This window comes from Sesamum indicum, linkage group LG3 (genome assembly GCF_026168435.1).
Source record: "Sesamum indicum cultivar Baizhima isolate 11 linkage group LG3, ASM2616843v1, whole genome shotgun sequence".
NCBI lineage: Eukaryota > Viridiplantae > Streptophyta > Magnoliopsida > Lamiales > Pedaliaceae > Sesamum > Sesamum indicum.
The window spans coordinates 30,769,147-30,782,462 of NC_142659.1; the positions used below are offsets into that span (position 1 = coordinate 30,769,147).

General features: G+C 35.3%; 3 protein-coding genes across 5 annotated transcripts; 2 read left to right on the forward strand and 1 right to left on the reverse strand.

Moving 5' to 3' along the window:
* Positions 1–967: 967 nt before the first annotated feature.
* LOC105159451 (amino acid permease 3) lies at positions 968–3,292 on the reverse strand. The gene is made up of 6 exons (XM_011076523.3): positions 3,013–3,292; positions 2,681–2,914; positions 2,486–2,579; positions 2,181–2,395; positions 1,928–2,067; positions 968–1,827 (listed from the first exon to the last, which is right to left on the reverse strand). Exons 1-6 carry the CDS (start codon positions 3,128–3,130, stop codon positions 1,174–1,176), a joined length of 1,455 nt encoding a protein of 484 aa, XP_011074825.1. The 5' UTR covers positions 3,131–3,292; the 3' UTR covers positions 968–1,173.
* A 4,155-nt stretch (positions 3,293–7,447) lies between these two features.
* LOC105159452 (Pentatricopeptide repeat (PPR) superfamily protein) lies at positions 7,448–9,827 on the forward strand. Of its 3 annotated transcripts, XM_088878187.1 has the most exons (4): positions 7,448–8,092; positions 8,372–9,062; positions 9,361–9,455; positions 9,549–9,827. In XM_088878187.1, exons 1-2 carry the CDS (start codon positions 7,608–7,610, stop codon positions 8,955–8,957), a joined length of 1,071 nt encoding a protein of 356 aa, XP_088734313.1. In that variant the 5' UTR covers positions 7,448–7,607; the 3' UTR covers positions 8,958–9,062; positions 9,361–9,455; positions 9,549–9,827. The 3 variants fall into 3 exon arrangements, with proteins under 3 accessions (XP_088734313.1, XP_088734312.1, XP_088734311.1); XM_088878186.1 differs by having other exon boundaries at positions 7,451–9,110; XM_088878185.1 differs by having other exon boundaries at positions 7,452–9,062.
* An 810-nt stretch (positions 9,828–10,637) lies between these two features.
* Positions 10,638–13,195, forward strand: LOC105159453 (mediator-associated protein 2). The gene is given in 6 exon segments (XM_088878591.1): positions 10,638–10,775; positions 11,374–11,504; positions 11,782–11,805; positions 11,807–11,861; positions 11,954–12,037; positions 12,585–13,195. Coding segments are annotated over 5 exon segments (693 nt in total). The 5' UTR covers positions 10,638–10,775; positions 11,374–11,375; the 3' UTR covers positions 12,986–13,195.
* Positions 13,196–13,316: the final 121 nt, after the last annotated feature.

Genomic DNA, 13,316 nt, shown 5'->3' on the forward strand with positions numbered 1-13,316 from the left:
CGTAGAATTAGGTGGTGGAAATGTGCAACTCTCAGTATATGGTGGATCCCACCACATAAATATTGAAGTCTATTTGCTTCTAAAACTTGTAGGTGTTTGCCACCTAAATGAGTAATTCTTGAAAGGCCTCAAGAATTCGAGACTCGAGACAATTATCATCATTCATATAACTGTAAATTATATCAACACTTATTAAAGTCAAATCTAATCAACCCAACACTCCTTACCTACTCTTTACAAAATTAAAAGTATATTTTTGAGAAGTGTCTAATTTACCTTAATGATATATTTGCAATATCAACGTAATTTACTCTTCACATTTAGAGTTATAAGTACATACATACGTGTGATTATCTAAAATGCAAAACTCCCTCTTTACATCTCAAATGATGAGCGATTTGGGTTGCATGACGACCTTCGGGGATATGCTGTTAAGCCTAAAACATAGCATGCTGTTTGGATGATCACATGAGGGATTGGACAGAAAGTTTTCTTTCCCATCCATTGAAAACCACACTTTTGATGGTGCTTAAGGTATGCCAATGCTATTCATCAAAGTAGTTCACATCATTTAGTGTTGTTTTAGTTTCTTGCTTTACCTACTCTCTTAAGAAAAGAACTAGTATGATATTGTTAGTTTGATGTAAGAATGATACAGCTCTGAGACGTGGACGGCCGTCGATATTAGTATCAGGCAATTTAGGACTTAAAGGGCGTTTTTCTTAGTTATTTCAGAAGTAGAAGTTGGTTTTCTAAATACTTTAAAAGTGCTTTTTTAAAATCAAAAGTTGAAAAGTGCTTTTTTAAAACGCTTGCAAACACTCATAGAGTGTGTGAGTGCATGGATAAGGATTTTTTTTTTCTTATTTTGAAATCTTATAAGCTCTTTTAAAAAAAATATTGGCAAATACTTTATTAAGACCTATAAAACCTCAAAACATCTTATAAGATGTTAGAGAATATAAGCTTAGTCAAACACCCTCTTAATCTGATTTAGGTAAATAGATGAACATATTGCATTGGGAAAATATGGCATTCTTGATTCCCACATTAATACATATACATGCATGAACTCTTTTTCCTTACTTGTTATGAACATGAATTTTCTAATAATCTTTGTTTCTGCTTCTCCCTTTCTTTTCAATCTGAATCTGGAAAGTACTCAAGTAATGATCAGTAACTAGTCTTGAAAGGCTTGTAAACTTTGAGATCAGAAACAACTCCAGCAAATGAACCAGCGGCAGCAGCAACTGATATTACCAAGCAAGCAACACTTAGAATTTGGAGGCTCACCCATCTTGTGCTCCATTTGGGAATCCTCTTCTGCTTGATGTACATCTCCACAGGGAAATATACCGTCAGAGGCCAAAATCCGAAGGCCCCTAAAATCCCAACAACGTCGTTGAAGAACGGCATCAGCATGGAAATGATGGTCGTAACGATCACGAAGATTGTTCTCCAAACAAGCCTGAAGAGGTTGAGCTTGTAAGCCCTAAAGCCCGGGATAGGGATCGCGATTTCTTTGGTGATGAATTTGCTGTCGGGGAACCATTCTAGAGCTGTTTTCTCAATGAAGGCGAAGAGGGGCTGGCAGAAAACTTGGTATGCACCAATGAGGTGGATCACAATGGCGACGTTTGCTATGTCCAGAAGCCAGTAAGGGTTGTAGAAGCCGAAACCGGTGAGGAGGTTTCCTGGGGACATGTCCCCAAATGCTGCATAGCCAAAGCAGCCACAGGACATGTAGAAAATTGTTGTTACTGCTACACTTAGAAGGGTGGCTTTCTTCATTGTCTTGTATTCTGATGGTGGGGATTTTATAGTATCCTGTCATTTAAATAACATAAGTCCAATTAAAGTCAGTTCACACATCAGAAATATTTATGGGTTTTGGGTTAAAAGAAGAACAAGAACAACAAGTGTATACCTGAATTTCAATGAGAATAAGGGAGTAAGAATAGGCAAAAGCTATGGCCCCAAGAGCTTGGAAGCTTCTCCATATCTTCTGTGTTTCAGTGACTTTACCTATACTTATTCCAGTGAGACTTCCCATGATTTTTCCATTTTCTGTAGAGATTTAAAGCCATAAAATCAGGTTTCATTTAAACAATCCAAAATCAAGAAATCTGTTAAGGAAAAGAAAAGAACATAAAGGATTCTTTCTTTCTTTATTTCTGTACCTGCAACTTTAGCAATTCCTAGGCCTAAACCAATGGTGGAGTAAGTGAAAGACATAACTGCAGCAACAATTGAGAGCCACCATATCTGGTCAAAATCTGGGATTTGGGACAAAATTATTTCCACAACACCAAAAGCAATCATGTAAGGATTGCTTGAAACTCTACAAGGGCTGTCATCTCCTTTTGAATGGAAGCAATTTGACCTCTCAATTGCCCTGTTCCATAAATCAACAAATGAGTATAAATCTATACTGAACTGAGCAAAAAACAGAAACTTACGATACTCAAAATCTATGTGTACTCACATCATGCTTATAGATGACGCAATGGTGTAGCCAATAGCAACTCCAAAAAGATTCAAGTACTGAATTGCCCCACACAGCTTAACCTGGAACCCACCTGAAAGAAATTCAAGAACAACACCACCGTCTATTTCACTACTTGTCACCAAAAAGAACATGACAGACAGGGTCATCTCAAAATTATTAAGGAAAATTCACCTAAGTTGGCCCGCACAGCATCCATGTAAGTGTAGTTCCTCTTGCCGGTATCCGGGTCGCCGGAGCGGTAACATGCCGCGAGAAGCGTAGAAGTGTAATAGGTGACGATGGAGAACATGAACATGACAGAGGGACCAGCAACCCAACCCAACTGGGCCGTGGCCCAAGCCAAGGACAGAACTCCAGACCCAATCACAGCAGTTATTATGTGGGCACTCGCCGTCCATAGAGTTCCTATCAAGAAAACACACCACACACTCAAATACCATAACTCAACACACACAAAAATCAAGAAAAATGAAGCTCAAGTAAGTTTGTTGTTGTTAAAATACCACTTCTTTTGAGACGGCCGTCGTCGTCGAAACACTTGGAGCCACCCTGATTAGGCACATTGACGGAGATATCAAACACCTGGTTGTGGGCTTGCCTTGATCCTGCGCTCTCACTCATCTTGATTTTCCTTTCCTAGAAACCAATTATAAGCAGTAGTGCTTCTTGAGACGGTTGTTCTTCAGTGCATGAACTAGGAATACAGACACGAATTTGACTCCAAATGTCGGAAGTGTGAAGAAGTGAGAAATGAGGTCGCAGGTGAAATTGGGCATGGAGATGGAGAGTATATATAAGAGAAAATACAGCGTAGAGAAGCAAGCACGTTTTGAAAATGATGAATACAAGTGACACACGTTCGTTCTCACAGACTCACCATAGCCCCATTGCTCTTGTGGCACACGCGCTTCCTCTATTGGGTCCCTTTTATTTTGTCTGTTTTCGCTTTTGTCTTAATTTCAAGCCACTCCACAACACCAGTAATATTTCACATTTATTAAAATAAACACAAAATAAAACTCACATATTTAATGACATTTTCGTCCAAATAAAATGGACCTGAAAAGCACCAACCATTACTATTTACTAGTACTGCTGCGAAACTTCATTTGCCGACCAACTCCTCCTGGAGCGGACGAAAATGCGTAGTAATCATCAAACACGAAATAAAAAGTAAAGCCATCAATTACAATTTTACGATTCTAGTGTGACCACTTATGTCATAAATAAATAACTAACGAGTGAAACACATAACAACATAAGTATTTGAGTGATGCAACAAATTATGGGTCAAACATTTGTTTAATATAGAATTGGAATATAGTCCAAGATTGGTTTTGTGTAAACATCATTCATGGTGATGCATTATATATAATTTTAGCATAATTAATTGGGCTTGATGGATGAACATTTATTTATTACCTTATTCTCTCAATGTTTGGTCCCCTCAAAACTCTGAGGAAAGAAAGGTTTATTACATAAAAACATATATGTACTCCTTTCGAAAGTTGTCACGCATTGTTCTTCTCCCTTATTTTGGACACTGTTCCATTAATAAATATAAATTCCTCTTGTCCAATTATATTAAGGTTAATTATTTGCTTTTGAAATACAAAATTTTAAGAAAAATGCAACTATATTTCGATTTATTTATGTAGTACGTAATTAAAATAATTGCAAATATTTATTACGATCGCACGTAATTGTGAATTACTTCTTATTATTTATAATATAAAAGTATTATATATGTTCTTTTATGTAAAGTTGTTAATTAAAAGTATTGCATAATGGTCAGCATTAGTTCATAAATGATGATGATAGGTAGGCAAGAGAAATTCAAATATTGTTGCAAGAAAGAGACATCATTAACCTCCACTCCTTAGAATAACCAACCAGCAATAATCGTTGTTCGTGAGCCATAATATTTGACCACGCCGGTAAGATTTTTACATTTAAAACTTTACATGTAAATAAAATAAATTTTAAATACTTATTCCTTTGAATTAAATTGACATCCCACATGAATTGAATTAAATACTATATTGTATTTCTCATATAATTAATTGACGTCCGATCAGATTCAATTTGGATTAAAATTTTCCCAACAACGATAATTGTCTTTTCTAACGGAGATGAAAGATATTAATTTTATTTTTCTCTCTCTTCACGGACCTTGTTGTATTTTCTCCTTGCTTGAAATTAATTTCCTAGGAAACGTAGGTCGTAGGATGCATGTTTCTTCTGGTAATTAATTTATTCCATGAATGAGGAATCGGAAATGGTCGCTGAATTTGAAAAGGATTGATAATTAATAAATATATTAATTAAAAGATACATTGGAATCAATTCTTTTGAAAATTTAGTATGACAAAATCTTGGAAAAAAGTCGTTGGTGTTATTAGTTTAATGTAATGAGGCGGACAATCTTAAAGGTCATAGATTAACTAACCGTACGTTTTCAAAAGAATCAAAAAAGGAAAAGTATAGATGCCTGTCAAGATTTACCTTTCTTTTATAAAAAGCAATCAATTTACATTATTTAATATATTAATCAAGAAAATATACAATTAGACATTACTATTATAAAAGTAGATATAAGTATATAATATAATTTAATTAAACTCAAACTTTTTTACTAAATAAATAATTTTAAAATCTAAACCTTAATTATTATTATTATTAAAACGAGTTTTATTAGATTAGTTTTTAGATGTTTGATATTAATATTATAATTAATTTATATAAAAAATACTAATTTATCACTTTTACTTGATATAAATATCGTAAAAGTTAATAAAAAAAAGTTTTGTTTCAAAAAGAAAATTCATTTTTTATTTAATTACAGTGCATGCAGCTCAACATGTGTATAAATAAATGAATATGATGTCGGAATTATGGACAAAGATTCTACATCTACATACATACACATTCAGATATACTTATATATTTATTATCATGAATTTAATTCATGGGACTTTAACAACACATTTCCTTTATGCATTAATTTATATATATTGACAAGACAAGAAAGAGAGAATCAATGTATGATCCCTTGCTACGGATAATGTTTCTGTATCATCACCCTCGATACAATATATATATAGTGTCATGTTAAAAAATTCATTACCATGTTATCCATATAGTTGACATTTCATTCAATAAATTACGTGCCCATTTCATGTCTTAAATGTCACACAACCACACGACAATACAACATTAATGCAACAATTCTCCACTTGCTAGTTCTCGACCAAACCACTATCTTACATAACCATTGATTCTCCGATCACTTGTCTATTTTCATCAAAAAAAAAAAAAAAAATCTAACCAAAAACTTAAAAGTAAGAATTTTTGTAATTCACGAAACTTTTAATAATAATTTTGTAATAAATGGGATGAATATATAATAGCCCAAGAATTCAATGGTTATGAAAACCTATTTATTAGTCGTAAATTTAAGTATTTGTATGGTAAAAATATTTCAAGTTAATTTAATTGTGATGTAGATTGGAAGGGATGATCCATATATATACACACACCTATAATTAATTGCGTGTAAAAGTAAAAGTTTTATTGTAGAAGGTAGTAGGGGATTAAATTAAGGAAGAGTGTTTGGGTTGATATGCAATGTGAATGCGACGCCATTTTGCTTGTGACAGTTTTCTTGGTAGTGTTAGAGTCTTTAGGGCAATAATGAAACCGGGTCCTTTGTGTTGTGACTAGTTGTCTTGGTGTGCCGACAAGTCAAAATTCTTGCCAAAGGTATGTAGGAGAAGCACGTAATGCTAGGACAGCCTCACATCAAATATATATCTATATACATAGGTAGCTAGGATGTCATATTTAGAATTTGGAGTGCCATAATAGAGACTTGTATAATTATATTACTAATAAAACCTGAGATCAACAATGATGATTTTTATTTTGTCTTGATCATGAATTATTATTGCTTCCTGATTTTTAACTAAAAAAGAATAACTCAAATAACGTGTATGGGGTAGGAGGTCCATTCACACAATTATTTGTCAAAAATGTCATAGTGTTTAGCCATTTCATACTATTTTAATTCAATGCACATATAATATAGATCGTGAATTATGTTATTCACTCAAATAACGATCATAGTTATATATCTTTTTTATATTTTTAATTATGTATAAATTTTAGTTTTAATACCTCTATGGTGTTAATACAGGTTCCTAACTTGGATTTGGCAGCCTTCCACTTCAAAACATGTACGTAACCATCCATATTTACGGGCCGGTCAACAAGGGGAAAAGGAAGTTGGGGACCCAGATGTACACTATAACTGGAAATCGGTCAAAGCTGGTCTCGCCCCACAATTCCGCGTCTCATAGCATTGAGCAGCCGCCCGCTGACTGCACTCAGAATGTTTTGACTTATTTGACTCTTGACCGTGAGGGTCTGCACGTGATGTTGACGCCCTGATTGAGTGGGATCTGTCGCCGTCGACATATGGCAGATTGATTGGTAATGGGCTTTTTAATTAATGGATATCTAGAACATGAACTGATCTGTAATAGGCTTTAGTATTATTGGGCCTAGATTGGATCAATTCAGATTGACTTGGACTTGGTTGGGTCAACAACGCTGCGGATGTAAAGCCTCTTAATATGGTGTAATCGCAGATTTCATCTTGTACTTGATGCATTCACTTTAAGAAAATATCAGAGATAATTAATTTTTACTTCTTAATTTATAATTTACTTATACTAATTATTTTATTTTTTTATAATTATAATTGACAATTAGAAAATATAATAGTTTGCGTAGTAATATCAATGTTTTGTGTGAAGCATACAATTTTTTAAAAATATGAATGACTTATGTAAATAATATCGATATTTATAAAAAATATATATGTAATTATTTAAATAGGTTATTTGTGTAAATAAAATATGCAATATAATTATCTCAATTTATTACGAAAAGGTTTTTTTTTTTTTTTTGTTATGTCATGAGACAGAAAAAGAGGAAAAATAACTAAAAAGGCCAAAACAAAAGTGAAAACAGAACTCGTCTCCCAGCTGCTACAGGAAGAGCAATTTTTCTCTTTGCTCCTCCTCTCGTTTTATCAATGTTCGTATCGCCACCATTCCTCCGCCGGTTCTCCACCCAAAGCAACCACCTTGTCGGCCAAGTGCTGGGGGCGATTATCCAAAACAGACCTTTCAATGCCATCTCTCCGCCGCACCACAATTTCATTTGGACTTCAGAAACTGTCATTCAAGTCCTAAGATCAATCCCTTTATACCTCTTTCAATCCCCAAGATCCATTGGTCGTCAAAGATCCTTCCGCCATCGCTCTCCACTCAAGCAGAGAAACCTCAAACAAGAAACAATTAAATATCAAAAGGGTTCTCTGATTCTTGGCCCTGCAGCTCATAGAGACCCCAAAAGATTGAATCTTGGACTCGAAAAAGCACTTGAGTTCTACTATTGGGTCGAAACGAATTTTGGGTTTCAACACAACGAGCAGACCTGTAAAGAGATGGCTCTCGTTTTAGTCAAGGGTAATAGAATGAATTTATTCTGGGATTTCTTGAAGAATATGTCGAGAAGGTATGAAAAATGCAATCTTGTGACCACTGCTACTATGACTTGCTTGATTAAGGCTCTGGGAGAGGAGGGTTTGGTGAATGAAGCATTGGCTGCATTTTATAGGATGAAGCAGTTTCACTGCAAGCCTGATGTTTGTGCTTATAATAATGTGATTTACGCGCTTTGTAGAGTTGGGTTTTTCAAGAAAGCTAAGTTCTTGTTCGACCAAATGGAGTTGCCGGGGTTTAGATGCCCACCGGACGTGTTTACTTACACAATTTTGATTAGTTCTTATTGTAGGTACGCATTGGAGACTGGTTCTAGGAAGGCCATCAGGAGACGGCTGTGGGAGGCAAATCATTTGTTCCGGCTAATGCTTTTCAAAGGGTTTGTTCCGGATGTGGTGACTTATAATTGTTTGATCAATGGTTGTTGCAAGACTAATAGGATCGGGAGGGCATTGGAGTTGTTTGATGATATGGCTAAAAGGGGATGTATACCCAATAAAATTACTTATAATTCATTCATTAGGTACTATAGCGCCGTCAATGAGGTTGACAAGGCTATTGAGATGTTGAAGAAGATGCAAGAGAGGAGTCATGGGGTGCCCACTTCGAGTTCTTATACCCCGATAATTCATGCCCTCTGTGAAGTGGGAAGAGTAGCAGAGGCAAGGGATTTTCTGGTGGAGTTGGTTGTGGGAGGATCAGTTCCTAGAGAGTATACTTATAAGTTAGTTTGTAATGCGTTACAGTCAGCAGGAAAGATGGATTTGCTCAACGAAAACTTGTGTAGGGACATTGAAGGCGCTATTGGGAGTCGGATTAGTCAAGTAATGAAGGTGAAACCAACCATGAGACTAGATAAGTGTGGGGGGGGTGGTTGAAGTTGAATATCAGTCTCTGAGGCATGCAGTTGGCTTTTAAGACATCAACCACTCAGTCATATGATTAGAAGAGCTTTAACATATTGTAAATATCCTCCATTAAAGGTGCGGCCATGAGGTTCAACCAATTAGGTTTTATGATTAATCAAATGTGTAAGTTTATTGTTTGTTTTGAGTGTGGCACATAGAGAGATCCCTTCAGTTAATGGGAACGGAAAGAATTCCTGTACTTGAATTATCTCTAAGTTAACTTCTGCTAGATATTGGGGTTTGCTGCTATTCTCCTCTTAGTTTTACTAAATGTTTCAATGAGATAATAGTTACTAAAGCTACAAGGGCACAACATGAAAAAACATATCATCACTGAGATGAATCTTTAACCTTCGCTTGTGGTATTCTGCAGGTCAGGACTAGAATCAAGATTCAAATGAACGGGATTCGGCAAAACAGTGGGTCACAGAAGACGAAAAAGAAAGTTCCAGAGATGTGAGAAAAGAGGTAAACTCGCGCAGTCCGTACTAGGTACTTTTTATGTGTGCATTATTGTGTTTCCATTGTTTTAAAGATGATTAGCTTTCCTCCTTCTGATAGCTCTGAAAGAGAAAGGAAGGTTTGTTTCCACTTCAGGTGTCGATGAAGGAAAGGATCAAGCCATTTGAAGAGATGTGTCGGAAACCATACATCCGGCTACGCAGGAGAAGTGATGCACTTGAAGAAACCATAAAACTTGTACACTCCTTGCTGCTTGTGGTTATAGGCAGTGGTTCCCTGATGTTGGAGAAAATTCATTTTTTTTTTCTTTTCAGTTACAATATGTAAACTATTTGACTCTAATCTTAGTTTAATGAGATGTTGAAGTTGATTGTGCAACTACTTTTTTTTATCAATTTGTAATAGAAGAATGCAGCAGGAAGAGTGTCCATTACTATGCGAATCTCAGCTTTTAGGAGAGAAGATCAGGAGAAGGAACAGAACAAAGCATAGCTGAGATGAGTAATGATGTTTTTCCTTGACATTTTCTTGAATAAAACTTGCAACTTCTTCTTCAATAAAAAGTAGATAAATTATAACGGACTCTTATAAAATTTGTTATAATTATTCTCGTTATTTAAAAAATTACAAATATTCTTTTAAACAAAGAAACATCCTAACAAGTATTTATTTGTGTTACCTAATTATAGAATATATTTGTTAGGATAATTGTAATTTTAGGATAGAATTGTAATTTGTCACACAATAATGGGATATTTATAATTATGGACAATATCCGGAGAGAGTGTTGTAATTTACCCTGAAAAGTAACATCTATAATCTATTAAACTTTCCTTTTCATTAATTAGTATATGCTATTATTTTATAAATAAATTTATTTATAATAAAATATCTATATCTATCAACAATCAATAATTATATATTAATCATCTATATCATATAATTATATTCAATCAATAATTATTAAAATAAGACGACGGCTATTATTAAAATAAAATAGCATCTCATATATTTATAGTTTTCAGCCTATAATCTTAAAATTATGGACCTCAATTTTGATAATTAAAGTAGGTGAGTAGTACATATTTAGATTAAATGCTCCATTCTTGGGCTTATATCTTTGTACCCTTTAATAATTTAATGGGCGTATATTTGTATTCTTTTCGCGTACTTATTAATAGTTGGGTGTAAAACTAAAATTGTAGCGACAGAGTAATACGACGGCGTCCGGGTTAAAGGAGGTTCTAAACGTCGTTGGACTTGCCACCCCTCTGTCTATTTGTTCCTCCGTTCTCGTTGTTACGTCCGCTTCACTCTCACTCTTAGGTGCTCGAATTTCTGCTGATTTTGTTAGCTGTATTCTCGAGAAAAACCTAAATACATGTGGGCTCATATGATTTTACTTTTCATCTCTTGGTTTCCTATTACCTTACAGCAATCTATTTTGTGTACACATGACAAAGGAAAACGAAAACGCATGGATTTACGTAATCTCTATATATGTTTAGTGTGTGATGAGATAGAAAGCTTCAAATTTTCCTTCTCCTCTTGGTTACTGCTGGATATGTTTGTAGCTTGTAGAAGCTTATTTTATTATTAGAAATCAAATTTCCTGGGTTTTTTTTCCCTTCTCTGTTATTTCTTCTTTTTTTCTTTTTTCTGGATTGAGGGTTTCATGTTACTTTTTTGTTTTTATGTTTTTTGTCAATGTTCGTCCGGAATATGGATGTGTATACATTCATATGAAAATAATGTTTACTATAGTCATGAATAAGCTGTATGTATTCTCTTATAAGTGGGTTTATGCTTGATTTTTTGTATCTACTTTTCCCAGTTTTTGTGCGATTTTTTCCCTTGTTCTGGTATTTCTTCGGTTCTTTGCTGCATTGATAGCATGTCTTACCAGTAGGTTGAATTTTGATAGATATGGATGTTTCCGTCGAGCCATCTTACCAGCCACCAGCAGGGTTTGTGGAGGATAGAAAGGATCCTCTTGTTGATCTCAACTTAACGGACTCAACTGAGCTATGGCTTATTCAGTGGCCCATTAATCAAGTAGGCTTTCGAAGGATACCATCTTTTCCTGGACTAACTAATTTGAAATGGAGGATATAAATCTTTGGTGGCATTGATATTTATTTCTTGCGAAAGAATGATTTGATTTGACCTGCAGAGTTTTCAAATCTAGTCGCATGCTTTATTTCCATTCTCTCTGTCTCCTGGAATCGAACGCTGAAATCTATTTTGACATGGACTTCGGGTAGCCTTATTTTTATTGACCCCTCTCAATGGGCTTTCAGGGATATAATCATTGACCTGTTATTTATTGCAGCCTCCTGATTTCGATGGGCTGCAGTGTTTCTCTGAACCTTCACGGTGATGGACAGATCGGCACCTTTGAGGGGTCTTCTGGTAATTTGGCGTGAGCTCTTATGTGATTGGTTGTATGCAGTCAGTGGTAGTATCTGCATGTTCACTGTTTTAGTATTAACTCACTCTCGCAGGTAAATCATATGAAGTGGTTAGTTTCAAACCCCAAGGTCCAGAAGCTGCAGTCTTCTTCTCGTCAGCATCAGAAGCAAAAATTGGTATCTATTTCTGGAATTACTTGTAGGCTTTACTTTTTTCCTTTTTCTAGTTGCTGATATTCGATTAAGATCAGTGGTAATTATCTTCTGGCAATTGCTAGTCCGACATGAAGCCCTAATCATATACACACAAATCAGATTAAATCAAGAAATAGATGAGCAAAAATGCTAAAGGTGAGCCTCTAGTTCTTTTGATCATTTCTTGTGAAAGTTTAGACCTTCCCTATCCTTGATGCCACTTTCCATCAGAAGTAGATGCTCGATGGAATTCTGGAGCCAATTCACTATTTTTAGTAATTTGCTTCTGCCATAACTTGGCAGGTTAAATATTTTAGGACGTTTACATGAATTCAAACTATATAAGACTTCCTTATTTATAAAGAGATGTTACTTATTGAGTCATTGACATGTCTTTACTACTCAATCTAGTGAAATTTGCATGTGTGCTTGATTTTCATACTTTTGTTGTGTAAGTTATTCCTCCCTAGTGATGTAGTGGGAGGTTTCAGGAAAATTGGTTTTCACATTACTCTTTGTATGACAACAGCTGGGAAGATCTCCAGGCGCATTTCTCTGATTCATTACCCAGATCCAAGTGAACTTCAAATACGCAATAACCTTAACTTGATTCAGTCTCAGCGGTCTTCAACAGCTGCCTCAACCATGTCAGGTCATCGTTTGGCAACTCCTAGCTGTAATACTAAGCCTAGAAACTCTCAAGCGGTTAGTGGTTATTCCACACCAAGTAGCAGAATGAAGAGTTCAGTTTCTGGGTATCTGAAGTCCTCAAAACCTCGAAAGAGAAGGAATGTGGATGAGCAGCAGATTAGATACACCGATCATTCAGCCCAGGGTTCAGGAAAAGGAAACAGTGCCATTACCTCTACTGGATCTTTGGAGCATTCTCAGGAAAGAAAGTCAAAGAAGAAAAAGAAATATGAAAATTGAAATATGCATACATTTTCACCTTTCTAAGCTATATTTTTAGGAGCGGATTCCGAATAGCTGGCGTATTCTCTGGATCTCCTTTGCAACTTTGTTGAATTTAAGGTTCAAAAGTTCCAAGTCATGAAGAACTAGTTTGTTTTGTTTCTGTAACTGCTTTGCATTGGTTTATACGTTCGGCTGATAGCAATCCTACCAATTATTGATTTTGTATTCGTGTCTTGTCTGAATGAATAATTTCATGTTCCCCCAGCCGCCTCCACCCCCTCTCTGATTAAATGGATTTCTTGCAGTTGACCAGTGTGAATAACTACTTAACGGTAAATTAATCACA

Bases quoted from the DNA above. Each gene is read 5' to 3' on its own strand.
- LOC105159451 (XM_011076523.3), bottom strand. From the start codon at position 3,130: ATGAGTGAGAGCGCAGGATCAAGGCAAGCCCACAACCAGGTGTTTGAT. The intron at 2,915-3,012 runs GTATTTTAACAA...TTTTCTTGATAG, and splicing joins CGGCCGTCTCAAAAGAAGTG to GAACTCTATGGACGGCGAGT. The intron at 2,396-2,485 runs GTGAGTACACAT...TTTATGGAACAG, and splicing joins GCGTCATCTATAAGCATGAT to GGCAATTGAGAGGTCAAATT.
- LOC105159452 (XM_088878186.1), top strand. From the start codon at position 7,608: ATGTTCGTATCGCCACCATTCCTCCGCCGGTTCTCCACCCAAAGCAAC.